Source organism: Vitis riparia, chromosome 10, assembly GCF_004353265.1.
Source record: "Vitis riparia cultivar Riparia Gloire de Montpellier isolate 1030 chromosome 10, EGFV_Vit.rip_1.0, whole genome shotgun sequence".
NCBI classification, from domain to species: Eukaryota; Viridiplantae; Streptophyta; class Magnoliopsida; order Vitales; family Vitaceae; genus Vitis; species Vitis riparia.
In genome coordinates, this window is record NC_048440.1 from 17452387 (window position 1) to 17478000 (window position 25614).

General features: G+C 35.2%; 4 protein-coding genes across 8 annotated transcripts; 1 reads left to right on the forward strand and 3 right to left on the reverse strand.

The window, feature by feature from the left end:
* Positions 1-157: 157 nt before the first annotated feature.
* LOC117923159 (protein SMG7L-like) lies at positions 158-1740 on the reverse strand. Its single transcript, XM_034841398.1, has 2 exons — positions 1679-1740; positions 158-1622 (listed from the first exon to the last, which is right to left on the reverse strand). The coding sequence occupies exons 1-2, from the start codon at positions 1738-1740 to the stop codon at positions 158-160; spliced, it is 1527 nt and encodes a 508-aa protein (XP_034697289.1).
* On the reverse strand, positions 1298-10828 carry LOC117923682 (protein SMG7L-like). 5 transcript variants are annotated; one of them, XM_034842092.1, is made up of 7 exons: positions 10689-10828; positions 10510-10570; positions 9097-9242; positions 8384-8988; positions 8032-8154; positions 7710-7918; positions 1298-2221 (listed from the first exon to the last, which is right to left on the reverse strand). In XM_034842092.1, exons 4-7 carry the CDS (start codon positions 8744-8746, stop codon positions 1765-1767), a joined length of 1152 nt encoding a protein of 383 aa, XP_034697983.1. In that variant the 5' UTR covers positions 8747-8988; positions 9097-9242; positions 10510-10570; positions 10689-10828; the 3' UTR covers positions 1298-1764. The 5 variants fall into 5 exon arrangements, with proteins under 5 accessions (XP_034697983.1, XP_034697981.1, XP_034697980.1 ...); XM_034842090.1 differs by lacking the exon at positions 10510-10570; XM_034842089.1 differs by having other exon boundaries at positions 9097-10570.
* Positions 10829-14702: 3874 nt separating this feature from the next.
* On the forward strand, positions 14703-15572 carry LOC117924259 (protein RALF-like 19). The gene has a single exon (XM_034842851.1). The coding sequence runs from the start codon at positions 14811-14813 to the stop codon at positions 15195-15197; it is 387 nt and encodes a 128-aa protein (XP_034698742.1). The 5' UTR covers positions 14703-14810; the 3' UTR covers positions 15198-15572.
* A 3881-nt stretch (positions 15573-19453) lies between these two features.
* LOC117922846 (VQ motif-containing protein 4) lies at positions 19454-20545 on the reverse strand. Its single transcript, XM_034841033.1, has one exon. It carries the CDS (start codon positions 20428-20430, stop codon positions 19723-19725), a length of 708 nt encoding a protein of 235 aa, XP_034696924.1. The 5' UTR covers positions 20431-20545; the 3' UTR covers positions 19454-19722.
* Between the last annotated feature and the right edge of the window lie 5069 nt (positions 20546-25614).

The window sequence follows — 25614 nt, forward strand, 5'->3', positions numbered from 1 at the left end:
ACAAGATCCATACCAGATCAGAAAGAGCACGTTTGGGCTTTCACAAGAAAATCCATATAATTATGAACAGCAGAATTTTTCTCTCAAGAGGGCATGATCAAACATATGTACATGTGTGCTCGTAACATTTGATTTTGATAACCGAACCTTTCTCATATCAATTCCCCATGTAAGTAGGACCTCTCACTTGTGGATCCTGAGGCAGTCGCAATTCTTTTTCTTTAAGATATTGCAGAAGCTGCTGCTGTTCGTCTCTTAGGTCAGTGGCAGCACCATACCCGTATGGAAATGGTCTTTGGTAACCATGAAAGAGCTTCTCTCTCCTTTGTTCATCTACACCGTAAACAAGCGTTGACCCAGGATGCAATGGTGGGCTCTCCAAGTATATCAATGGGTTGGAAGCCAACGGGTTTCCCCATCTATCAAAAAGATCAAACCTGGAAGCATCATAACCATGGAAGTCCCCAAGGTTCCCAGCTGCAGAGAACTGAACTGGCCGCATATGAATATTGGCCTGCTCAAAATTTTGGTTGTAGTTGTAGTGGTGAAACCATTCAGGAGAGCTTCTCGCACCAAGTAATGGTGAGTGTCCATAAATGAGGCCTGGAATACTAGGAGTGTAATCAACTGGCCCATGAGTAGCAGTCCAATTTGAGTACCCACTTAGCGGTGATGCACCCATGAAGTCACCGGTCTCGTTAATGACCCCTGGGCTCTTGCATTCAGGAAAACTAGATGGGACACCACTAAACCAGACAGCATCGTCAGGTAATAATGGGGCAGACGGCATTGGAGCTATATACGGAGGGGAAGAGTAATGCAAGGTTGGAGAGACATGCTCAGAAGCAGTGACAGAATTCTTTGTTTCATCCATGGAGAGACCAATAAATGATGCAGAAAGTGTTTCCTCAACAGTTTCCTCAACAGGCTCTAATCCATGCTTGTTAAAATTACTTGTCCCTTTCTCTCTTTCAGTGCTCAAACTTCCTCTATTGAGGACCCAAGAACTAAGCGAGGGAGGCCTGGCAAAGACAGGGCCTTCTGAAAATGGGCATACCATTGATTCTTTGATAAGAGCCTCCAATGGCTCGAATGACTTCTTGCTTCTGAAATTAGTGATGGTGGAAGTGGAAGTCAAAGGATCACCATAAGCCTCGTTCTGTGCTATAAGTAGTGATGAGGCACGGCGCAGACATTCATCAGAAGGTTCTGCTTGGTCCCCTATGTCTTCTGGAAACATTAGATCATTTTCGGTACTAGAAGTACAAACTGGTGCTGAATTATATCTGGTTATAGGTTTGAAGAGAATAACTTCTTCCTCTTCAACAGCAACAGATTTGCTATGCACTTGAGGGCTGCTCTGATTTTCCCCAAGTATCTGTTGCTCGCATTCTTTGTTGATTTCACAAATAGGCTGACAGGGCAGTTCTACTTCAACAGCAGAGCAAGGCTCCACCAATTCTGATCCTCTGCTATTGGGCGATTTTTTTGACTCCCCGGTGTAGAATTTTCTTTCCACCTCATCATAGATGATCCACTTCCGAGAATCACTGGATCCGTTTGCAATCTTAATTGCTGCATGAGTGATTCGTTGACCACGACATTCATTTCTACTCTCATAACTGTTTAAGTTTCCCCAATGTGCACCAAAATCTAATGACTCATGTGCATGAACAACTGGTGCAAAGCCACGCAGCTCATAGTCTTCCCACAGAGCAGTAGAATCTGGAGACTCGACATTACCCCTTTTATCATCAAGCTGATTCAGAAGCTCAACAAATGCACCAAAAAAGTACGAAATGGCACTTTCGCTTTTTCATCAGCTCCAAATATTTCCTCTTTATCAAGGACGGCCACCAGCCACTCCACAAATACAAGCACAGCCGGTAAAATGGGGCAATCATTGACAGGGTTTCCCGTCAAACATCTATCAGTAAAACAACCCATGCAAATGAATGTAGCAGCCAATGCCAACTGTGTCAAGGCAGGTTGCTGCATATCATTTTTGGTTTTTGGATCGTTTTGTTCTGGGCTTTTAGTTAGGTTTTCAATGATGAAGATGAGCACAGAAACAACTTGGATGGCTCGAAAAGGACCTGTTCTCCCAGCATCTGTACGCTGATATGACTCCAATGTGGCTTTTAATTTTGTATTATCCAGTCCCATCAACCTTTTCAACTCTTTCATAGTGGATGCAAAAGTGGAAGGGAAATCCTCCAAACTGCATTACACCAAAAATGTGCAGCAGGGGTCAGAACAAAGAAAATTTTGACTACGGACATTAAATAATCCAGCATCTGATCTACAAATATGGAATTGGCAACACCAAGAATACAGAAGACTAAATTTCACACTTGCTGTATATGGCTTCCTCACAGTCTTAGAATGATTTTAGTCATGTCTACATTATGAAGCAAATCAATTGTCTAACTACATGGAATTGAGTGAGATTTGTTGTATCCCTACATTCAATCACCTCAATAAAAGAACTTAAGTACGATCTTTGATCTCATGTCTAAATATTGTTTCAGTGACAAAATGCCCTCATTTTGCATTATAATAATAAAACCATATTAACCAAAGACACTATCTTATAATTTTTCTAACGACATGGCATTATAAACATGTGTATTTCCGAAGTTTCAGACCCATGCCTAATAATAAGAGATCATATATTTGTCGGGCTTTGTGGAGTCTAGTTTTGTTTGATCCGGTTTGGCAACCCGCCCAAATAATATTGCATGGCTTTTTAATGGGAGATTTACTGAGGCTTGTTGGGCCCGTCTAGCCCATTGTGGAATCACCTTTTGTAATTAGGGCTTTTTAGTGTGGTGTGGATGTCGTGTTATATATAGAGAGAAAATATTATAGTCGTCGTGGTTGTACTCTGTATTCTTCCCTGATAATAATGATATTCCTGTAACTTCGTGGATGTAGGCGAATTGCCGAACCATGTAAATACCGTCTTGTGCGTGTGATTGTTTTTCTTTGGCGTGTGTTTTCTCTATTTTTGTTTCTCATAGGTTGGGAATTCGGTTTAATTCCCTTCAACTGGTATTAGAGCCTAGGGTTAGGTTTGAGTGGGAGCAATGGCAGAGGAAGCAGGAAAGACGTCTGGAATAGAAAAGTTTGATGGCACAGACTTTGCGTATTGGAGGATGCAGATTGAAGATTATCTTTATGGGAGGAAATTGCATCTGCCTCTTTTGGGGACAAAACCTGAGAGTATGAAGGCTGAGGAATGGGCGCTTCTTGACAGACAGGTTCTAGGAGTTATTAGGTTAACTCTGTCTAGGTCTGTTGCACACAATGTTGTAAAGGAGAAGACCACAGCAGATCTGATGAAGGCTTTGTCCGGTATGTATGAAAAGTCGTCCGCAAACAATAAGGTGCATCTGATGAAGAAATTGTTCAATTTGAAGATGACAGAGAATGCATCAGTAGCACAACATCTAAATGAATTTGATACAATCACAAATCAATTGTCGTCTGTAGAAATTGATTTTGATGATGAGATTCGTGCTCTGATCGTCTTGGCTTCTTTGCCAAACAGTTGGGAGGCAATGAGGATGACAGTAAGCAATTCTACGGGAAAGGAAAAGCTCAAGTACAATGACATACAAGATTTAATTCTGGCTGAGAAGATTCGCCGAAGAGATGCAAGCGAAACCTCAGGATCTGGTTCTGCCCTAAACCTTGATACAAGAGGTAGAGGTAATGACAAAAATTCAAACCAGGGTAGATCAAAATCCAAAAATTCTAATCGCAACAGAAGCAAATCTAGATCAGGCCAACAAGTACAATGCTGGAACTATGGGAAAACAGGTCACTTTAGAAGGCAATGCAAAAGTCCTAAGAAGAAGAATGAAAATGATTCTGCTAATGCTGTAACAGAAGAGTTACAAGATGCATTACTTCTTGCAGTAGACAGTCCACTTAATGATTGAGTTTTGGATTCAAGAGCTTCATTTCATACCACTCCACACCGAGAAATTATACAAAATTATGTTGCAGGTGATTTTGGTAAGGTGTATTTGGCTGATGGTTCAGCCTTGGATGTTGTGGGTCTGGGAGACGTCCGAATATCGTTGCCCAATGGGTCTGTTTGGTTACTGGAGAAGGTTCGACATATTCCTGACCTGAGGAGGAATCTGATTTCTGTTGGAAAACTTGATGATGAAAGACATGCAATACTATTTGTTGGTGGTACTTGGAAGGTTACAAAGGGAACTAGGATATTGGCTCGTGGAAAGAAGACCGGTACTCTGTATATAACCTCATGTCCAAGAGACACAATTGCAGTTGCTGATGCAAGTACTGATACAAGCCTATGGCATCGCAAACTTGGTCACATGAATGAGAAAGAATTGAAGATGTTGTTATCAAAATGAAAACTACCAGAATTGAAGTCCATTGATTTTGACATGTGTGAAAGTTGCATCTTAGGAAAGTAAAAAAATGTGAGTTTTTTGAAAACTGGCAGGACACCGAAGGCTGACAAATTGGAACTAGTACACACTGATTTGTGGGGGCCTTCTCCAGTTGCATCCCTTGGTGGTTCAAGGTACGACATCACTTTTATTGATGACTCAAGCAGAAAGGTATGAGTTTATTTTCTGAAAAATAAATCTGATGTATTTGAAACTTTTATGAAGTGGAAGACCATGGTTGAGACAGAAACAGGTTTGAAAGTAAAATGTTTGAGGTCAGATAATGGAGGAGAGTACATAAATGGAGGGTTCAGTGAGTATTGTGTTGCATAGGGAATTGGGATGGAGAAGACCATTCCTGGGACACCACAGCAGAATGGTGTGGCTGAGCGCATGAACAGAACTCTCAATAAGCGTGCTAGAAGTATGAAGTTGCATGCTGGACTACCAAAAACTTTTTGACTGATGATGTTAGCACTACAGCTTACCTGATAAACCGAGGACTATCAATTTCCATGGAGTTCAGACTTCCTAAGGAGGTTTGGAACGGTAAAGAGGTGAAGTTTTCACATTTAAAAGTTTTTGATTGTATTTCTTATATTCATATTGATTCTGATGCTCGTAGTAAACTTGATGCAAAGTCAAAATATGTTTTTTCATTAACTACGGTGATGAGAAATTTGGCTATAGGTTTTGGGATGAACAAAACAGGAAAATCATCAGAAGTAAAAAATGATATTTAATGAACAGGTTATGTACAAGGACAGGTCAACTATAGTGTCAGATGTTACAGAGATAGATCAAAAAAATTTGAGTTTGTCAACTTAGATGAATTGACTGAAAGTACTGTCCAAAAAGGGGTGAAGAAGATAAGGAGAATGTAAATTCATAGGTAGATCTATGTACACCTGTAGCTGAAGTTCACAGATCTTACAGGAACATTAGACCTCCGCAACGTTATTCACCTGTTTTAAATTATCTCCTGTTGACTGATGGTGGTGAGCCAGAGTGTTATGATGAAGCCTTGCAAGATGAGAATTCAAGCAAGTGGGAGTTAGCCATGAAGGATGAATGGATTCCTTATTGGGGAATCAGAATGGAGGCCTTTGCACAACAAGTGGGTATACAGAATAAAAAATGCACATGATGGTAGCAAACGTTACAAGACCAGATTATTTGTTAAAGGGTTCCAACAGAAGGAGGGCATTGACTACACAGAGATATTTTCTCTAGTTGTGAAGATGTCAACAATCAGACTTGCACTGGGAATGGTGGTTGCAGAAAACTATCATCTTGAGCAGTTAGATGTGAAGACAGCATTCCTTCATAGTGACTTGGAGGAAGACCTTTACATGATTCAACCAGAAGGGTTCATTGTTCAGGGACAAGAGAATCTAGTCTGCAAATTGAGAAAGAGCTTGTATGACCTTAAACAAGCTCCTAGACAGTGGTACAAGAAGTTTTGACAGTTTTATGCATAGAATTGGGTTCAAGAGATGTGAAGTTGATCACTATTGCTATGTTAAGTCTTTTGACAATTCTTACATCATATTACTGTTGTATGTGGATGATATGCTTATTGCAGAGTCTAACATTGAGAAAATTAATAATCTGAATAAGCAATTGTTCAAACAGTTTGCAATGAAGGATTTGGGAACTGCAAAGCGAATCCTTGGTATGAGAATCATTAGAGACAAGGCTAATGGTACATTGAAGCTTTCACAGTCAGAGTATGTGAAGAAAGTTCTCAGCAGGTTCAACAGGAATGAAGCTAAACCAATGAGCACACCATTGGGTAGTCATTTCAAACTAAGCAAAAAACAGTCACTGAAGAAGAAGAAGAAAGGGACCATATGAGCAAGGTGCCCTATGCCTCACTATTGGCAGCTGATATATGTTATGGTGTGTACAAGGCCAAACATTGCACATGTAGTGGGAGTTGTGAGCAGATTCATGAGTAGGCCTGGAAAAGCACATTGGAGGCAATCAAGTGGATTCTAAGATATTTGAAGGGTTCATTAGATACATGTCTTTGCTTCACAGGTGCAAGTTTGAAACTGCAGGGTTATATAGATGCTGATTTTGCTGGTGATATTGATAGTAGAAAGAGTACTACTAAGTTTGTTTTTACTCTAGGTGGTACAGTTATATCATTCTATAACAGAAGCTGAGTATGTTGCAACAACTGAAGCTGGAAAGGAGATGATTTGACTACATGGTTTCTTAGATGAATTGGGTAAGAAGCAAGAGATGAGCATTCTACACAGTGACAGTCAGAGTGCAATTTTTCTTGCAAAAAATTCGGTTTTCATTCAAAGTCGAAGCATATACAAACAAAATACCACTTTATCCGTTACCTTGTTGAAGATAAACTGGTAATACTTGAGAAGATTTGTTATAAGAACCCGACAGACATATTGACTAAGGGTGTCACTATTGAGAAGTTGAAGTGTGCACAACTTCAATTGGTCTTCTAGCTTAAGGACAGGAGGATGAGTTGCAAGGATGAGGGATTGTTTCTTGGAGGATAGCGGTTTGATGTTGTGATTGAACTAGTCTCCAAGTGGGAATTTGTCAGGCTTTGTGGAGTCTAGTTTTGTTTGATCCGGTTTGGCACCCGATCGAAATAATATTGCATGGCTTTTAATGGGAGATTTACTGAGGTTTGTTGGGCCCGTCTAGCCCATTGTGGAACCACCTTTTGTAATTAGGGCTTTTTAGTGTGATGTGGTTGTTGTGTTATATATAGAGAGAAAATATTGTAGCCGCCGTGGTTGTACTATGTATTCTTCCCTGATAATAGTGATATCCCTGCAACTCCGTGGATGTAGGCAAATTGCCGAACCACGTAAATATTTCTTGTGGTGTGATGTTTTTCTTTGGCGTGTATTTCTCTATTTTTGTTTCTCACAGGTTGGGAATTCGGTTTAATTCCCTTCAATATTGTCATGTGCCAAGTTTACAAAGCATTTAGTTAGAAAATTTTGTGTTGTGTGCAATATGAATTAAGAAAAAAAAATTGAAAAATGTGAGATAGTTAAAAAATTTTAAGGTAGGTACATCTATGCTAGCATACTGCAATAAAAATTAGACAAAGTTACAAAAACATGAATTTTGAGTGTGAACAAGAGTAGATGACTGGAATTGACAGTATAGGACCAGATCAACCGCATATGTGAAGCGTTCTTGCAACAAACGGGGGGCAAAACTTATAATCAAAGTAAAGTATCATAATAGAAGTTAAGATTGTATAGAAATAAAATCTTCTGGAATAAGTACCTGGATTTTATGAAGAAAAAACTAATCATTCTAATAATAAGGGACCATAAATCAGTTTCCACAGAATGGACTTCTTCAGTGGAACTTGATATACTGCAATTTGAGGAACCATCACTTGATTGTGATTGGATCATCTCAAAGGACTCGGATGGTTTTAAGAAATCAAAGTGGGCCTCCTTTGAAAGGGACTGCAGATTGGATAACCTGTTCTGTAAGAGCATAGGAAGCAGTTCAGGACCCCAAGATACACAGCAAAAATCAACATGAATCTGAAAAATCTAACAATTATAAGCAACAAAACATTGACATTAGAAATTATTACCTCTTCAAACAGTACAATGAGGTTCTTCCAGGCATCGGGAAAAGGTTCTTTAACAGCTAAACTTCTTACACAGTGGTACAGAGCAAGGAACTCATCACCAACATATGTTGCCAATACAGCCAACTACAAATGAAAACGAGCACAGTTAGTTACATACATAATCTCCAAAATAGAATAGTGCTTGGAATCATGTAGACATACTTCATATGATACAAATGAAAACGAGCACAGTTAGTTACATACATAATCTCCAAAATAGAATAATTTGTTTCTCAAGAATCGGCAAATGTCAAGATCCAAGGGTGATCAAGAAATGATAAAATTTAAAATTTAGAAAAAGTGCCCTAAATACCTGATTTTGGGGGTTTCCACTATCTGGCCAAATCATTGTTGCTTCTAAGTAATAGGTAGCAGCAACTGACCAGTTGCGACTCTGAACATCAGGTTTTTCATAACGCTCTCTGTATCTAGCAAGATCCCCAAGACAAACAAAAAAACGATGGCATGAAAATTGGCAATCACGCATTTTTGTTGGTAGAACAGAACTATAGATCCCAGACTTTCTATAGAACAATGGTTCCTCTGGAAGCCCATTACATCTTCTTATTTTCTTGATCAAGTCTTGGTAAAATTCAGTAGCTTCCAACAGAAACAATTTAAATCCTTCTAAATATTTATCATTGCTGTTCTGTGTATTAGCAACATTCTGAGGCATTGTGGATTTCTTGCTCTCTCCATTAGCAGAACTTTGGCGTATTCTTTTACGAAACTCATCAATATGCTTATAGTGAAGCTTCCACAAAGAATATTCAATATCTTGAGTTGTTCTGTTTCTTGTTCATTCAGGATGATTTTCACATAACTAGAACGAACCTTTTGGTACAAGTCTTGAGTTTCAGAATGCAATAAACCTTTGGAATGGATTAATGCCCACAACTGTTTTTCTGTATTAACGACCTGAAAACACATTTGCAGAAAGTCAAGAATGTTACTCTGAGAAAATGGTACAAAAGACTTTCCCAATCTATGTGAAAATTCAAATGCAAATGCAGCTCCAGAAAATACCTCTGCGAAAAAACTCTGTTTTCCTTTCTGATCTTTAAGGGGGATGAGTGAATCAGTACCCATGTTTACAAAGGAAGAATTGGTTCAATGATACCCTATCTTCTCATTGTGGAACACAAACGGTGTATATTCATAATATAGCAGACCTGTTAGTTGATGATGCATCCATCAAAATGAGGGGATAAAACAAATAAAAACATGGAAAATACATGTAGTCAAGAATTTCAGAGTATGTTTTGGATCGACAGCCAATGTGCACTCTAATCCTGGCAAAAACATTACTATAAGAGGCATGAAGATAGAAAACAAAGAGAAGTAAATTATAAGGAGGATAACAAACAACAACCGCAAAAACCTACATTCATGGGTATCATGTTGGAGTCATGAGGAGAAGGTTTGGGAGTCATAAAAATCCCATCCAGAGAAGGATAAAATTATATAGCATGTTTCAAATCCCAAATTATAGAAGTAATCTCATTTTTTCCTACATCCTCATGAAAGTGTTGTGATGGGGACCTGGCAATCTCAAGGAAATGAAATTGTATCAATTTGATCTCCATGGGATTTGTGTCTTTCTCTTGGAGTCATTAAGAACCAACATGGTGCCATTTTGAAAAAGTGGAATAATGCCAAAAAAAGATAACAAAAAAATACAAATGATAATTGATGAAATGTCCTGAAAGCCTGAACACAACCCTATGCATAACACAGGATGGACTCAACTCAAAGGGCATTAGAAACAAAATTGCACTCATAAAAAATGCCCTCTGCAACACAAAAGAATGACTTTTACAACTCTTAGAGAACATTTAGCAGATGCTGACACAAATTACTGGTTTGAGCAAATTTGGAACCTTAAGAGAGGGTATATTCACCTGTGGTTTACAATAGCTCAGGACATCCCTTGAGAAGGTTTTCCTGAGATTCAGAGCACCTAATCATACTTATCAATTCACTCAGTAACCTCAGACTAGGAAACCCTATTTATGGAAACAGTCTCAACTTGAAAAATATCACAAACCAATCCCAAAGAGAAAACGAGCATACTGTAAAATTTTCAGTTCAGTTAGAAAAAAAAACTCCAACTATTTCTATAGCAATCAAATCATTATATGAGAGAGATGAGCTCCTTTCACAATCATTATTAGAACTGCAAAACATAAATGCCTAGGACAAGTACAGTAGTGGTCTGAATGCCCAATTCACTAGACACCCACAACTTGTAACAGAGAATCAGTGGATCAAAACCTCACCGGGACATAATTCTCCAGTACCCATATAGAAAAAATTAAAAATAAGAATAATAATAAAGTAAAGACAAAAAAATCACAAAATTAACGACAAATAACAACAATGAAACAACACCCACGTCAAATTAAACAACAAGGTATCGCCAAGCAAAGTCTTTCTAACCTCAAAAACCACAAAGAGAGAAACATAGTCCAGAGAAGGGAAGAAAAATCAAAAAGTATACCTGAAGAACACAATTTAAAAATAAAAAAATAAAATAAAATAAGAAAAAGAAAAAAAGAAAAGGATAAGAGTCAACAAGAAAACCCCATCAAAGTCACTCCAAATGATTGAAGCAGCACCTGAACTCCAAAACCCTAAACAGGCCAATTGCAGAAGTAGACGATGAGAGAGAAAGAGAGAGAGAGTTTTAGAGAGAGAAGCGCGGGGAAGGGAAGCTGCAAGAAGAAATGAGACAACTCAACTGCTCTGTTGCGAAACGGACAAAGTAAAAGGTGGCGGATTATGATTCGATTTAGGACTATTTTACCCTCTTATTTATTTTCCTTGCTTTTTTCCCTTAATTTGTTTACTATATTATATTAAAAAAGCAGGAATAAATTAAAGCGGGTCATCATCGTCATCAGTTCCCCTGACTTTTATCAAGGGAAAATGGAAGATCCCTTGCAATGCAAGCCAGCTCCATCCAGATTTCGGCTGCATCTAGTGCTTTTACGTGCACCGTTTTAAGTTGTGCCGCCTCCATTCATCACCCTTCAGCTAAGGTGTGGGTTTATTTGATTTGTCCTCATCCTTGAATATCTCATTTCCAAAAATAATTCTAAATCGTCGCTGTCTTAAATTTCAAACAAACTCACTAAGAGAATAAATTTAGAATAAGTCTTTTTTCAAAAGATAAGTCAAATATAGTAAACCCGTCTTGGAAAAACGGTGCATGATTGGTCTGAAAATTTAAAAGAAAGAAAGTAAAAATAAAAAATTAGATTCAAAGTTAATAATTCATTTTTATATATATTTTTTTCATTTTACTTATTTTTTTTATGACAATAAAATAATTTAAAAATATATAAATTTTAATTAATTTTAATTATATATATATATATATATATTTTATATATTTCTCATAATGAAACTAATCATAAGAAATTATTTTTTTAACATTTTTTTTCTTCCCCCATAGTTTTCAAGAGTCAAATATAATTTAAAGGTAAAAGGATAATTTATTTTTAAAAAAACCAATTCAATATAAAAAATAAAATCATCTTTTTTTTTTTTTCCTTTTTTGGAAAACCAACTTTAATGCAAAAGAAATGATAAAATATATCATATTTTTATATTTATTTTTTAAATACCTATATTTTATTTTTATTTTTATTTTTCTGAAAAAAAACCCTCAATCCCTCATTTCCTTCATTCATTTATCTTATTCTTTTTTCCTTTGAGTTTGATATATTTGTATTCAATCTTATTTATTTATATATGATGTGATATATTTCTATCATTATCCAACAATTTAAATTTCATAATATATTCTTATGGCTAATATTGCAAGTCGGATAGGGACATAGAATTGTGAGCTAATGAGATGTTTTCATAAAAGATGTTTCTTGTATTTTTCTTTGGGTGGTTTGGAAGGTGCAAGGATGAAAAGTTTTTTATGAAAGATGTTGTCCAATTTTAATATTTTTATCAATAAAACTTTACAAACAAAAGGTTTTCCCAAACAGACCCCAAGATGGACTATGCTCCCTTTTATTAAAATAGACATGAAGTTGCCAAATGTGGAATATGGATAAACTTATACTCAAAGTTACATTAATTACTTTGTGTTTAATTATTGTATTAGACATGAATCAAATCAAGTATCAAGTCAAATTTGGTTCCACTTTTTCTACATGGAGTTGGGTGGATATGTACCAGAGGAAAATGGGCCAAGAATGTATGGGGACTTGGTGAGTAGATGGTGGGTGGTGGAGGGGTCGATCAATGTTGTTAGTCACGGATAAGACAAGGGAAGCTTCTACGGATAATGTTGTCGTACATGATGGATGGCCACTTGGGTCAATTACAAACACTCTTGTTACGGCCAGGATCACAACAAAGAGTCAAGGGCTACATCTTGGCCCTCCATCTGAGCACATTCAATAAAAAAATCCAGAGGAAAGTCCAAGGAAACTGAGACGGGTCTCTGGAGATGATGTTAGGTTGGTGATTGATCCGTTTTGGGCTATATTCAAAGCTCCTCAATTTTCCACATTTGCAACACGTGGACAGGGTGTCAGGGTGACTCTGCACCCCGACAGCCGTATGATCGAGTGATTTATCTTCAAATGTGGGTAGGTGGGAATGGTGATTATGATCTTAAGGCGAAACATGAAAGGTGGGGGTGCCCTTATTGTGGGTCTTTTCTCATGGGAATGAGTCCGTCGAGGATGAGATATTTTATAGTTTCTACTATTTTGTAGACATTATTTGAATTGCACATTTGGAGGGGGGCCCTGGACGTTAATTTTGGGGAGTTTATGGGCCCAGCTTATTAATTATGAAGGCTAAAGGCATGGTTGGTTGGGGCATTTTAGGTGTAATCCTTCTCCTCGGTACGTGCCAGATTCAAAGATGAAAAAATATCTTTTGATGTTTTGAAATGTTGGTCTTTTTTTCCAACTTTCTATGGAAATTGTCATCCCATAGGGCAAGAAAGAGATAATGTAATGCTTGATCATGCTATTCATACGTTGGTTGGTCCAACCTTTTATTTCGCTCCACAAAAGCTGTTTTGAAAGCGGAGTCGATATTTGATCGAATGAAATCGTTATAAAATATCAATCAAAATATGAGAATTAATGTATGATTAAGTTATGTAATGTTTGTTTTTTTGGCTTTTTAGTAAAAGTAATTTATTTTCAGAATTTAAGTTATTTGTTTTTCTATTTTTTTATGACTTATTATAAACTTTTTACTAAATTAAAAAAGTCAAAATATGTAATTTTTTCTAAATAGAAAAAATAACATATATATATATTTTTTACTTTTTAATACTTAATAGAAATAAAATACTATAAAAATAAATAACTTAATATTTAACACTATTAAACATTAAGGTTCTATTTAGAATTAAATAAAAAAACAAATATCGTCTAAATCTATTATCTTATTCCATGTAAATTCGGATGAATTTATAAGTTTGGGCTTTGAGCTCTCCATCGACAGGTATAAAAATTGGGCCAAATGCAAAAGGCTGGACTTCGAAGGAATTGAATTCCGTACCCCCATGGACCCAACCCTAAAGCGTAGCTCCCAGGCCATGTTCTAGCCCAAAGGAAAGCTATTAGCGACTAACAGCCCAACACAGACTCTTAAAAATATAAGAAATATTTGTGACAAAGAGACGCACACAATTGCAAAATTAATCTTCAGATTATTAAAAATGATATACATGTATATGAATAAAAAAATTAATTAAAAAAAATTGTCCAAAAAGTGTATATTTCATATTTTTTACAAGTTGGAATGTATGCTTGTTTTATTCCTTTTAATCACATAACACAAAATATAAATTAATAAAATTTAGTATATATTGTTTTTAAACAAATATTGGAAACCATTATTATTAAGTTTGTACCAAGAAGAAAACGGCAAGGGCATTAGAACATTATTTTTAGCGAATCATATAGAACTTTAATAATATAAGTTTAGAAAAATACGTAAATATGAAGTTGGTATTTTAATGCTAAACGGATTGTATGGTTTTAAGAGATGATAAGTTAGCTGACAAAAATAATAGATTCTTAAGTTTAGAGATTAAAGGTAATATAAAAATAATATAATAGATTGTTTATATTATGTTATTAACGGAGAATATTTGAAAGTTATCTCATAATTTAAATATTTATAATTTGTAATATAGAGTAAATCATTTAGAGGTCAAATTCTTAGAGATGTTATAAAGTTTGATTTAGAATTTGTAAGTTTTAAACAACCATGCCTACGTGTGTTAGGATTTGAGACTTGAGTTTGCCCAAGAACACACTCAAACCGCAAGGTGGTCCAGTGTAACGAGGTTGGAGCTGCACCCATGGGAATACGAGCATGTACGACAATTTTGATTTGGTTTAAGATTCTAATTACAGGTACATTGGCGGTTAGAAACTTTCCATCATCCTTAGCCAAGTTCTGCTAATCACACAAACCCCAACAAACATCCCTTAATGAACAAAATCCATTAGAAATGAGTAATAAACGGACGCCCCAAATTAAGGTTAAATCACAAAAAGACAATGACACATCATATTCTCCAAATTTCTAGCTCTACCAACTGCCTTTTATACCAGTAAACTTATCTTCCTACCACCTTTTCCTACCTTATTTCTCCATTAGCAGGAAGGAAGGGTAGAGAATAAGCGTCAACAGAAGCAATCAAGCCTCTGTCTCCCTTCCGACTCATTGCTTTCTTGGAACCCCAAATGGGTCTCCGACTTGGGTTCATCTTCCTCCTCCTGGGCTTTGTCCTGGTGGTGGAGTCATTTTCCTTTGCAGATGATAGTTGGGATGATAGCCAAATCCAGTTGGTTGATGGCACCCAAGTGAATGCCACCGATGGCTTCGCTCCCTGCGACGGTGCAGTCGGTGATTGTATCAATGAAGACGACGAGATGATGATGGATTCGGAGACTAACCGACGATCACTGGCCCAACGCAGAAGGTACATCAGCTATGGAGCTCTGAGGAGGAACCAAGTACCATGCAACCGTCGTGGCCGCTCATACTACAACTGTAGGAGAGGTGGAAGGGCTAATCCTTACAGACGTGGTTGCAGTGTCATCACAAAGTGTCACAGGTTCACAGACTGAAGAAATTAATAAGTCCACAGAAGAAGAGAGGCCAAAAAAAAAAAAAGAAAAGAAAAAGAAAATAGAAGAAGAAGAAGAACCAGATAATGTCCATTATTGATCAGTATGTATGAATCTTTTCAATCTCACTCCTTTTAATCTTACATGATGTGGTGTTTTCTCCCCAACATTATTCCCATTATAATATGTATTATTTTATGAGAAAAAAAAAAAAAAATCTCAGCAGCTAGCTAGGGTTTCTATGGTTGCTTGCTTGCATGCATGTATGCATGAACCTCCCCTATGTCTTCTTCCTCCTCCCATCTACTTCTCTGCAACTGGGTGTAATAATTTGAAAGAGTACAATTAATAAGGGAACAAGAATCCCATAAAGCATTCCTAAAATGGTTACATATATCTCTATCAATCATGTTTCTGAAAAATTAAAACAAAAATCCACAAAAATAAACCTTCTCCCATACCTGGATTTCCATTGTTTTCCTTATTAAACTGTTACATGTAGAGCCAGTCACATTGATTTCTTTTATCTTTTAGTAGCAAATTGCGTATGATAGGATCAAGTCATGAACACAGGCACATGTACTTTACAACATCATCTTTAAAAACTGTTCCCTAAAGGTGCAGACATGGTACAATGCTGGATGACACCGTGACCACCTCAAATAGCAGCTTCTGTCTTTGTCGCTTTTGTTTGATCAGGATATACAGTGAATGCCTGGAAAACTATATTAACATAATTAATAACAGAAGTTATTATAATTTTGACACACAAGTGGTGAGGTCCTGCGAATTGGTACGTTTTTTAGTTGGTTCAATATTAATTTTTCACAGTTGGGAGTCGCAGAGTATATTTTATTTGTCCTTAATTGATTCAGAAGCTTTATTTTTTATTTTTTTCCTTTCAAAAACTCAAAACAAACTCTTTTAAAAAACATGTACTCAGTAACGTAAATATTATCAATAAATATTATCCGCTTTAAATTGAAAAGAATTCTCATGATTTTAAAACCTATGGCATGTATAATTCTATATAAAAAAAAATTAAATATAAACAATTTGAGTATCTTTCAAATTCTTCTGTCACATGTGAGAAAGATAAATGTAGAAAATTAAATGTACTTCTTTTCGAAAGGATTTGGCCAAAGCATTCAGTTTCTTTACTTGGTGGAAAGAACTTTTAGGCCACAGCCATCCTTTAATTTCAAATACCTTGGTTACAACTATAAAGAGGGTATACTAAACTAGATTTTAATCATTTAAAAGGTTATTGGACAGAGAACTAGGGGTGCGTTTGGTAAATAAGATTAGAATGAAGGTAAATCATGTTATCATATATATATATATATATAAAGATTCGAAAATTTTGAGGGAAAGAAAATGTAAAAGGAAAAGTAAAAGAAAAAAAAAAGATTAAAAATCAATAAATTATTTTTATTTGTTACTTTGAATTCATTTTACTTATTTTAATTTATTGATATAAATATTCAATAATTTAAAAATATATAAGTTTATAACTATTTTTAAATTTTATTTGATTTTCTTTAATATTTTTCATAAGATAACTAAACATGAAAACATCATTTTTTTTTCTATTTTTTTTTTCTTTTCTTAGTATTTTCTAGAATCCAAATATAACCGAAATGAATTAAAATCCTAATGAAGATGAGTTATGATTTTCATATTCCTTTTTTTTATTATTATTTTTTAAAGTCCTCCAACACATTAATAAATGATAATAAAATTGATGTCATTTTTATTCTCTATTTCATGGTTACTATTTACAAAGATGAGTAAGAGTTGTACAAAGTTTGGATGAAAGGGAATCTGAGGGTGGGAATATATCCCCAAATTATAAATTGTGAGTGAAAGTGAAGGTCAGTAGTTCCCTTCATATGTTGTTGCTGACATCAATATCAATTTGGCACAAGAATCTCTCTTTTCGACACATCAATCAGTGGTGTAGCCGTGTAGCCCACTTTTCCATTAACCCTCCACCATGATGCTTTATGTTTGTATGTTAATGCAGCTCCCATAATCTTCAAAGATCGGACCAAACACAAACTAGTGTTTTTTAAGTCTGAGTGCAACCATCCCCAGCACTTCGAGACTCATGGCTCACAGGCGTTGGCAGGTCCCATGGTTGAATTAAATTTGTCTATGCTTTTTTGAATATGATGCCAACCGTTGACCCATACACTCTGGCAGAATACTTCCAATGAGAAATCAGGAAACCCATCCCTACACTGAGAAAAATCAAATAAAATTGGTTGGAAAAAACTTGGAAGTCCTTTTTCAAATCTTGCCTTTTGCCAAGCCTCTCAATTTCTAACAGGTAACAACGACCCACCCAGGGGGGCAGAGACCAAATTTGCTGTGTACCTCTTTACTGGTTAGAATGTTTTGTCATGGTGACTGAAAAATTAAGATGGCAAAGCTGAATGATAAGATATAACATAACACTGCTCCTAATTAGCTCTATAAATACATCATTCGTGAATGAATACAATCTAAATTTCACATCATTAACTCTTTTTTTCTTTAATTGCCATCAACTTGTAACACCTTAGATGACAACTTGTTATCGCATGAGATTGGATCCTTGAGTTTTTTTTTTCTGCAACATGAGGTAATAAATGCATGGCAACCACTTATTCATCCCGGTGAAAGAGTTAGTGAAACAAAGACAGATGATCTTAGCATTAAAGGGGAAGGGAGAAGATGGAGTGATGATTGGCAAGCAAAGAGGGCTAGGCAAAGGGTGTCTAAACAGTTGCACATGAGACTTTCAAATTTCCAATTAATGCCCCACCAACTTATTGGGGGTCCGAAGTCCACAGGAACCATACCCACACAAAAGAACAAGACAAACAAGCAAACAAAGCACAAGAGGAAACCCCCACCATGTTTTCTGGCTTTCCTATTTTCATCACACACTCTCTCTCTCTTTCTTTCTTTTGCTTTTCTTTTCTTCCATCATCACAAGTCCCACTTCCCCCCCCCCCCCACTCCCACCTTCACTTTCTCATGTTCCCATTGATTACAGTTTGGTCTCTTTTCAGTCAAACGGAGACCTCTAAAAAGAGTTTTGGATTCATAGAAAGAACAACCACCTTTGCATGATAACCTTTACATCAATTCAACCTTGTATTAATGGGAGAACCCTGAAAACCCAAATGGGTCATCCCCAATTTTTATGGATCTCAATTAAACAACTTCCTCCTCCTGTTAAGATTTTCCTCCAATTGGGTCAAGGCTACATACAGTACATCAAACCAAGTCATCCCCAAATTCTTGCCTGACTATATAGAAAGATCTCAAATGGAAGAGTCAAATGGCTCAGTGAGTCAGTTTCATCTCCAAGATGGACATGCTCTTGATTTTAAAGGCTCAGTGAGCCTGCCTGTACAAGCCTAATACCATAATGGTAATGGTACAAAAAGCAATTCAAGCTTGCAATAGAAACCCGAATCCCAAAGAACGTTCTCTTAATATGGAGAAAAAAATCTCATCTCATAGACAATAATATCCAAGAGGCTATCTTGCTTGATAGTAGAAAAAGACCTTAAATGGGATAATGACACTAATAGGTAGAAGCTTATTTTTCATTAATGATGATAGATCCACAGCATGCCCTTAAAAAGTTGAGAAACAGTAGTACAACCCAATAGCAAAGAGATAAAGGTACAAAGTATGAATGATTAAGATAAAAAAAAAGGGGTGGAGAGTGCTTACAAGTCAAGCACATAGAATGCCCTGCCTGCCTTGGGCATCTTTTCCCACAGGCCCTTTCATCAATCAGAAAGACAACAAAAGGGTCAAGATTCCTTGCCCATTTATCTACTCTTTCTCTCTTTCTTTCTTCCACAGCTAGCTTAGCTCAGTTGCTTTGCCCACTGCTACACACTTTCCCCAATTCATATGCACTTCTTACAAAGCTTATTAATTCTGTAAAGTAAATGCAACTGAATTGGATCTCACTCATTCACTCATTGATTGAGAGAGAGAATTCTCATTTCTCATATATTTATATATATATATATATATATATATATATGCATAGTAGTTCGTGAAAATTTGAAAAATAAAATAAAATAAGGGAACACACCTCTCGGGATTTTCAGCTTCCTCCTCATGGATCGAACCACTCTATGATAATTGATAAATAAGACCAAAAATAGAAGGGCAAGATTTTGAATTTAATCTTTCATTAGTTGGAAATTTAGTGAAGGGAGAAAGAAGGAGAAGAAGCAAAAGGATGCCATTGAATTGGTCCAAATAAATAATTGAGCTTTTCATTGACCAGAAAACAACACGGCATACAACACAAGTAATTAATAAGACACAAAAAATTTCTTTTTCTTTTCTTTTTTCATCAGATTTTTCTCGGCAACCAAACATAACCCAAGGAAAAAAAAGAAACAGAGATCAAATTTTACAATTCTCTCCAAATATCCCATTACAAATTGATCATTTTCCTCGTGAATGCCAATATTATATTCTTACATAAAATCAGCGTAAAAATTATTCAAGAAGAAGTCGAAGAACCTGGAACTCTGGGGGAAGTCACCGGAAACAGAGACAAAAGCCGAGGCTCGGAGTCCCTCGGGGTCGTCGCCGGCGATGGATGCAAGAAAAAGCCTTTCTCTGCGATCGCCTTCTCCTCAGCTTCAGAATCCAAATTTGCATTAGCAGAAGCAGAAGAACTACAAGAATTCATGGGAGATCTATTAAACGGGTCAGGTATCAACGGCGTCACCGGACTTAAAACCAGAGCCGGAAAATCAAGCATGCTAGGAGAGAGTATCTCGGGCTTCCGCGGCGAAAACCCAGAATTGTTCTGAACAAACCCAGGTATGAGAGGACTGAGCTTGAGGTTCTTGAGGCTGTTCCTCCTCTCGTAGAGCTTGAACCCTGGTTGCTTCTTGGCCCCCGTTTTGATGGGAGGAATATGGGTCCTCGGATCGGAGACTGGTTTGGAAGCCGAGGCCTGTTTGGCTGTCTCAGAGGATCCGGTGAGCATTTGGACCACTTGCTTGAAGGAGGAGGTGTCTGCTTGAACGAAGGTTGTCGGGTAAGGATTTGATTCGGATCGGGTAATGGGTTTGGGAGTTGGCGGGTGGTGGAGTCCATTGCTGTTGCTGCTACTGCTGCTGCTACTGTTGGTGCTGTGGCTGTTTGGAGATGGTATGAGACTTGGGTTCTGCCCTTCCAGAGGTTTTGGCGAGTTTTCCATTGATGGGTCTGTCTGTCTCCGAGACTCCCAGAGAGAAAAAAGAAAAAAAGTTGAAGAGAAGAAGAAGAAGAAGAAGAAGGAGAAGAAAAAGAAAGAGAGAGGCTTTGATGAGAGAATAGGATGAGACTTTGGCACCCATGGAGTCTTTTGTTACTTTCTTTTGGTTTGGTAAGAAATGTTTTGGTGGGGGTACTTTGGAGTTTGGACCACTCACTTCCCTCCCTAGAGCGTGCCCAACACCCTCCAATGGCTAAAAAACCAGAGTGGACCTGTCAGCTGATGTGTAAAACCCATGACAGTATCCCACTCCCCACACAAGCGCGTGGTAGAAAGAATAAGATGTAACAGCCCCAAGTGGTAACATGCCATTGGTGCTGTTTGGAATATAAGACCAGATGAGAAGGGAGGTGTGGGTGTGGGAGTGAGGAAATAGTCAAAAAGAGTTCAATGTTTGGCATTGACTAGCAGGGCCCTTCATCTTGGCTGACTCTGCCATAATATCACACGCCCTTGTTTCTTATGTCACCCATTTTCAATCTCTACAACTTCATCTCATATTTTAAATGCCATGTTATCATACAAAAAGTTTAAGTTTTAAGATCACTCCTACTTCAATAAAATGATACCATCTCAAACTCATTATAGTTTGATGGACCAAATCAAAGCAATGGGTAGTAAGTCAGTCACCCACAAGAACTTTACCCCTTCTCCTACATATTTTTCAACTACTAATTCAACATATGCAGGATTGCATCATCAATTTTTCCAACAAGAGATTGTATTTCACGCATAAATTCCATTAATCCCAGTAAAGGTATGCTTTTAAAATCAAAGGATGCACTGAGAGAGTAGTAGGACAAGTATTTAGAATTTGTCCTAAAATGGGCGTGGGGGTGTCCTTTTATAGTCGTTCTTTTTGAAGTGGAGAGAAAAAAGCTAAGGCTAAATGGCAAGCCTTTTGAACTATACCAATTTAGAGAGGTGAGAGACGAGACATGCAATCTTGATTAGTGCACCATACAGCTTTCCCACAAGTCAAACATGCATATTGATATATGCCCACTTTCAAATTGACACTAAATGGGATCTTTCTAAGGGGGAAAAAAAAAAGTGAAAATGAGAGGTGAATCAAATTCTCATTTCTAAAATGAAAGCAAATGCTGTGGAAAGTAGAAGGGGGAAGGGACCACGTTTCATCAAGTCCTACACTTCTCTGGGGAAAAAAATGATGATCTAAGGATCAAAACATGTATTATTATCGTTATTATTATTGTTGTTGTTATAATATTGTGTAAGTTTTTTCAGGGGTCCAAGTCCAAGTGATGATTTAATGGGATGGACTCCAACTTTATTGAAAAACCCTAGATGCCGCCACTCAAGGCAACTACCAAGAATTAGAAATCGTGGGGAAAAAATATCAAGAAATAAAATTCTCATGGAAAAATGGGATATCAATTGATGGGAATGGTGAGGATGATATTTATGAATTGGGTATGACTTCTACGAAGCTTCCCGTGGATATAAAAAAAGGTCCACATTATGACTTGTTGCAATTTTCTTAGACCAGAAGCCAGCAGACAAGTCCCAGCTAATGGTTTTTCTCGTGTATGTATGCTGTGTGCTTCCAGGAAATCCTGTGCGGATCTTTGAGTTTGGGTCAATTTTTTCTGGATTTTTGGACTACATGGCGGGACTTGAATGGTAAGCTTGTTTGGGCCTTTTGGTTTGACATGCTATGCTCCTTACAATTGATTGTCTTTTGATGGCTAGTGAAAATTGCCCCATGAATTGAACGTATCTTGAACTTATTTATGGTTGTTTTTGTCTTTTTTTAATTAGACAAAAGATATTTTCCTTGTACCATTAATTTCTAAAGCTGCTTTCGTTGTCCATTAAATTTCCCACATTCTTTTTCTTTTAAATAGTATGTTTACTTACCTTAGCAAGGCTCTTTCATTTGGGTTGATAAATATTATTGTTGATGCATTATATTAGTTTGACAATTTTATTCTATTATAATATTAAATTGGACGTAGAGGATTTTATGGGTTGGAATCGAGTTTGAGCTACTTCAGAGTTGATTCATATTCAAGCTATATATACATTGAATGTATTAGAGAATAAGAAAGGATTATTACATGTGTATTAGGTAAAATTTTGGAAGGATTATCGAAAAATTGAGTCAAGTATGCAAATTGAAATTTGGATGTTTGAACATCATGCTTGGGGCGTTTAAATGTCTATAAATGATCAAACGTCATGTTAGTGGGCATTCAAATGTCTCGTACATGCGTTCACATGTTATTACCCTAACTTAAGTGGTATTTTGGTAATTTTAATTTAAAAAATCCCTTTAAAATATTCTCCTAGGATTTTGATGTAAAAATAGAATTTTTTAAAGTTGAAAAATGAGTACAAGAAGATGGTAATCTCTTTACCTTGGTTCTCCTTTCAAAAATTTTAAGTGGTATTTTGGTAATTTTAATTTTAAAAAATCCCTTTAAAATACTCTCCTTGGGTTTTGATGTAAAAATAGAATTTTCTAAAATTGAAAAACAAGTACAAGAAGATAGTCATCTCATTTCCCTAGTTTTCCTTCTATCAAAATTTTTAAGAGTAATCTTAAAAGAAGTTTTGACAAAAAAGAAGATACAACAATCTACTAATCCAGATAGAAGTTTGAGACATTTGCTAAGAAACATGTGGTCCTAGTTCGAGGATGTGAAAGGTTATTTAAATGTTGATTGAAATTAGATCCTTAAGAGTAGGGTATATCAGGATTCTTGTATTTTTAAATGGTATTTTGGTAATTTTAATTTTAAAAAATTCCTCTAAAATATTCTATTAGGGTTTTGATGTAAAAATAGAATTTTCTAAAGTTGGAAAACATGTACAATAAGATAGTCATGTCTCTACCTTGGTTCCCTATCTCTTAGAGTTTTCAAAACCACTATTGAAAGAAATTTTGACAAAATAGAAGGTTCAACGATTTGCTAGCCTTAATAGAAGGTTAAGGCATCTGCTAAGGAACATGTGTTGCTAATTGAGGACATGGAAGGTTGTTTAGGTGTTGATTGATATTGGATCCTTGGGAGTAGCCGCATCAGGTCAGTTAATACTATGTACAACTTATTTCATTACATCGGCCTATGGTTTTTTACACTCACTTAGTTTCTAACCGACTTTATCAATGGTTTATCCATATAAAACCAATGTTCTTGTGTGTACTTGATGTTTAACCATACCCATTATTTGAATCATTGTTATCATTAAAACTTGGATGATAAAATTTTGGCACAAATTGTGTGGACTACCTATGTATTACCAACGCCCCAACCCTCAATAGTTGAACATAATAAAAATTTAAATTTATCTATACACAAATATAAAATATGTTTAAATATTTAAATAACATCTTTGGAAACTAGGATAAATTTTAATAATTATTCCTCCACCACAAAAATGTTCATTCAATCCACAAAGTTTTAAGAATCAAAACCTAAACCTTAAATGCTACATTTATATATTTTTCTGTAAATCTTCTTTCTTGATTATATATCTTTTTACGTGACACTTGTAATATTAAGTAAAATCTTATCATCGGTTTAAAAGAAATAAAATAAAACTAACAAATAAGTTATTAAAATATCATAATACAATAAGAGTTAAATAAAATACATTTTTCCAACCAAACAAAATAATTTAATTTATCTAATTATATAAATAATTAAATATTTCATTTGAACTAAACTAAATCTTTTTTATACTCTTGTAACATAAATATTTGTGTTACAAGTTGTTTTTTACTAATAAAAAAAATTATAGTACAAATATTATTCAAACTATACATAACTAATTTTAATCCATGTATATTTCATTATCAAATTGAGTTTTATTTTTACTTTTTTTTACAATTATACTGGAACTCATTTCTCTAATTCCTTAAAGAGGAGTTAAAAGCTTATAATCAAGATCATAGTTAAACTAAAATCGATTAACTAATATTTCTACTAAATTAATATCCGAAACAAATCTAAGTGAAAGAGTGAAGGAGCTATGTCTTCAAGCATTGAAATCTTTTTCAACAAAAAAGGAAACAATAGAAAGAAAAGATTAGTGTTAACTAATGCAAATTGTACACCAACAACTTATTGGTAAATAATAAAAGTTTAATAATATGTAGAGGAGAATTGGTTGAAAATTTCTTAACTCCATAACACTTCTTAGATTACCAAACTCAATCTGAGTAACCAAAAAAGAAAAAAAGAAAAAAAAATTAGCAACAAAAAAAAAATGTAATTTTTAAATTAAAAGTTTAAAAAACTAAAGAGGCAAGACATTAGGACAAAGAAAAGGACCAAAAAAAAAAAAAAGGGTAGGGCTAACTAATACATACAATATATCAAGCTACCAATCAAAATGGAACCCCTAAATTTGTTGAAAATGTTATTCTCATTAACCATTAAGAAAATATGATTAAAAGATAAAATATTGTCCAATAATTAAAAAAAAAAAATACAAATTTCATTAGTTTAGGAATTAAACCCTCCTAACAGGGAATATAAAATGCACATATGTGATATCTCACATAAGAATATTTGGGTTTCTAAATTCACACTTATTTACAATATAATAAGAAATTATAGAAAGGACAAGAAAGAATTATAAATATTTCATTGTTCTTAAAATATACAAGTAGAAATAGAAATTAAAAATCAAATTTAATTAGTACTGTATTATAAAAATTTATGAAACTTTTAACTGAATTAGATCATACAAAATTATGATATATTTGAATGTTATATTAATAATATTTTATGATTTTTCTATAAAAATAAATATTGGAAGAGAAATGATAAAATATCTATAATATAAAAAATATTATAATAAAAATAATATAGGTTCGCCATTAACTATTAAGTGATAATTAATATCTTATGATAGTAATTATGAAAAGTTTAAAAAAATGATGCAACATCTATTTTAAAAAAAAATATATGAAAATTTTAAATCAATTTTATTATTATTATTACTATTATTATTATTATTTGGCAAAAATTATGAGTTTTTTTTTTCTTAAAGATATGACATTTTTAAAAATCATGGATTTTTCTCTACAAAACTATCATATGAGAAATTATAAAAAAAAACCCATATTTTTTTATTTATCAAATTCTGATTAAA

Bases quoted from the DNA above. Each gene is read 5' to 3' on its own strand.
- LOC117923159 (XM_034841398.1), bottom strand. From the start codon at position 1,740: ATGTCGAGTCTCCAGATTCTACTGCTCTGTGGGAAGACTATGAGCTGC. The intron at 1,623-1,678 runs GTTGTTCATGCA...AAACTTAAACAG, and splicing joins AGCTGCGTGGCTTTGCACCA to TTATGAGAGTAGAAATGAAT.
- LOC117923682 (XM_034842090.1), bottom strand. From the start codon at position 8,746: ATGCCTCAGAATGTTGCTAATACACAGAACAGCAATGATAAATATTTA. The intron at 8,155-8,383 runs GTATTTAGGGCA...TTTCATTTGTAG, and splicing joins GTGGAAACCCCCAAAATCAG to TTGGCTGTATTGGCAACATA. The intron at 7,919-8,031 runs GTAATAATTTCT...ATGCTCTTACAG, and splicing joins TCATTGTACTGTTTGAAGAG to AACAGGTTATCCAATCTGCA.
- LOC117924259 (XM_034842851.1), top strand. From the start codon at position 14,811: ATGGGTCTCCGACTTGGGTTCATCTTCCTCCTCCTGGGCTTTGTCCTG.
- LOC117922846 (XM_034841033.1), bottom strand. From the start codon at position 20,430: ATGGAAAACTCGCCAAAACCTCTGGAAGGGCAGAACCCAAGTCTCATA.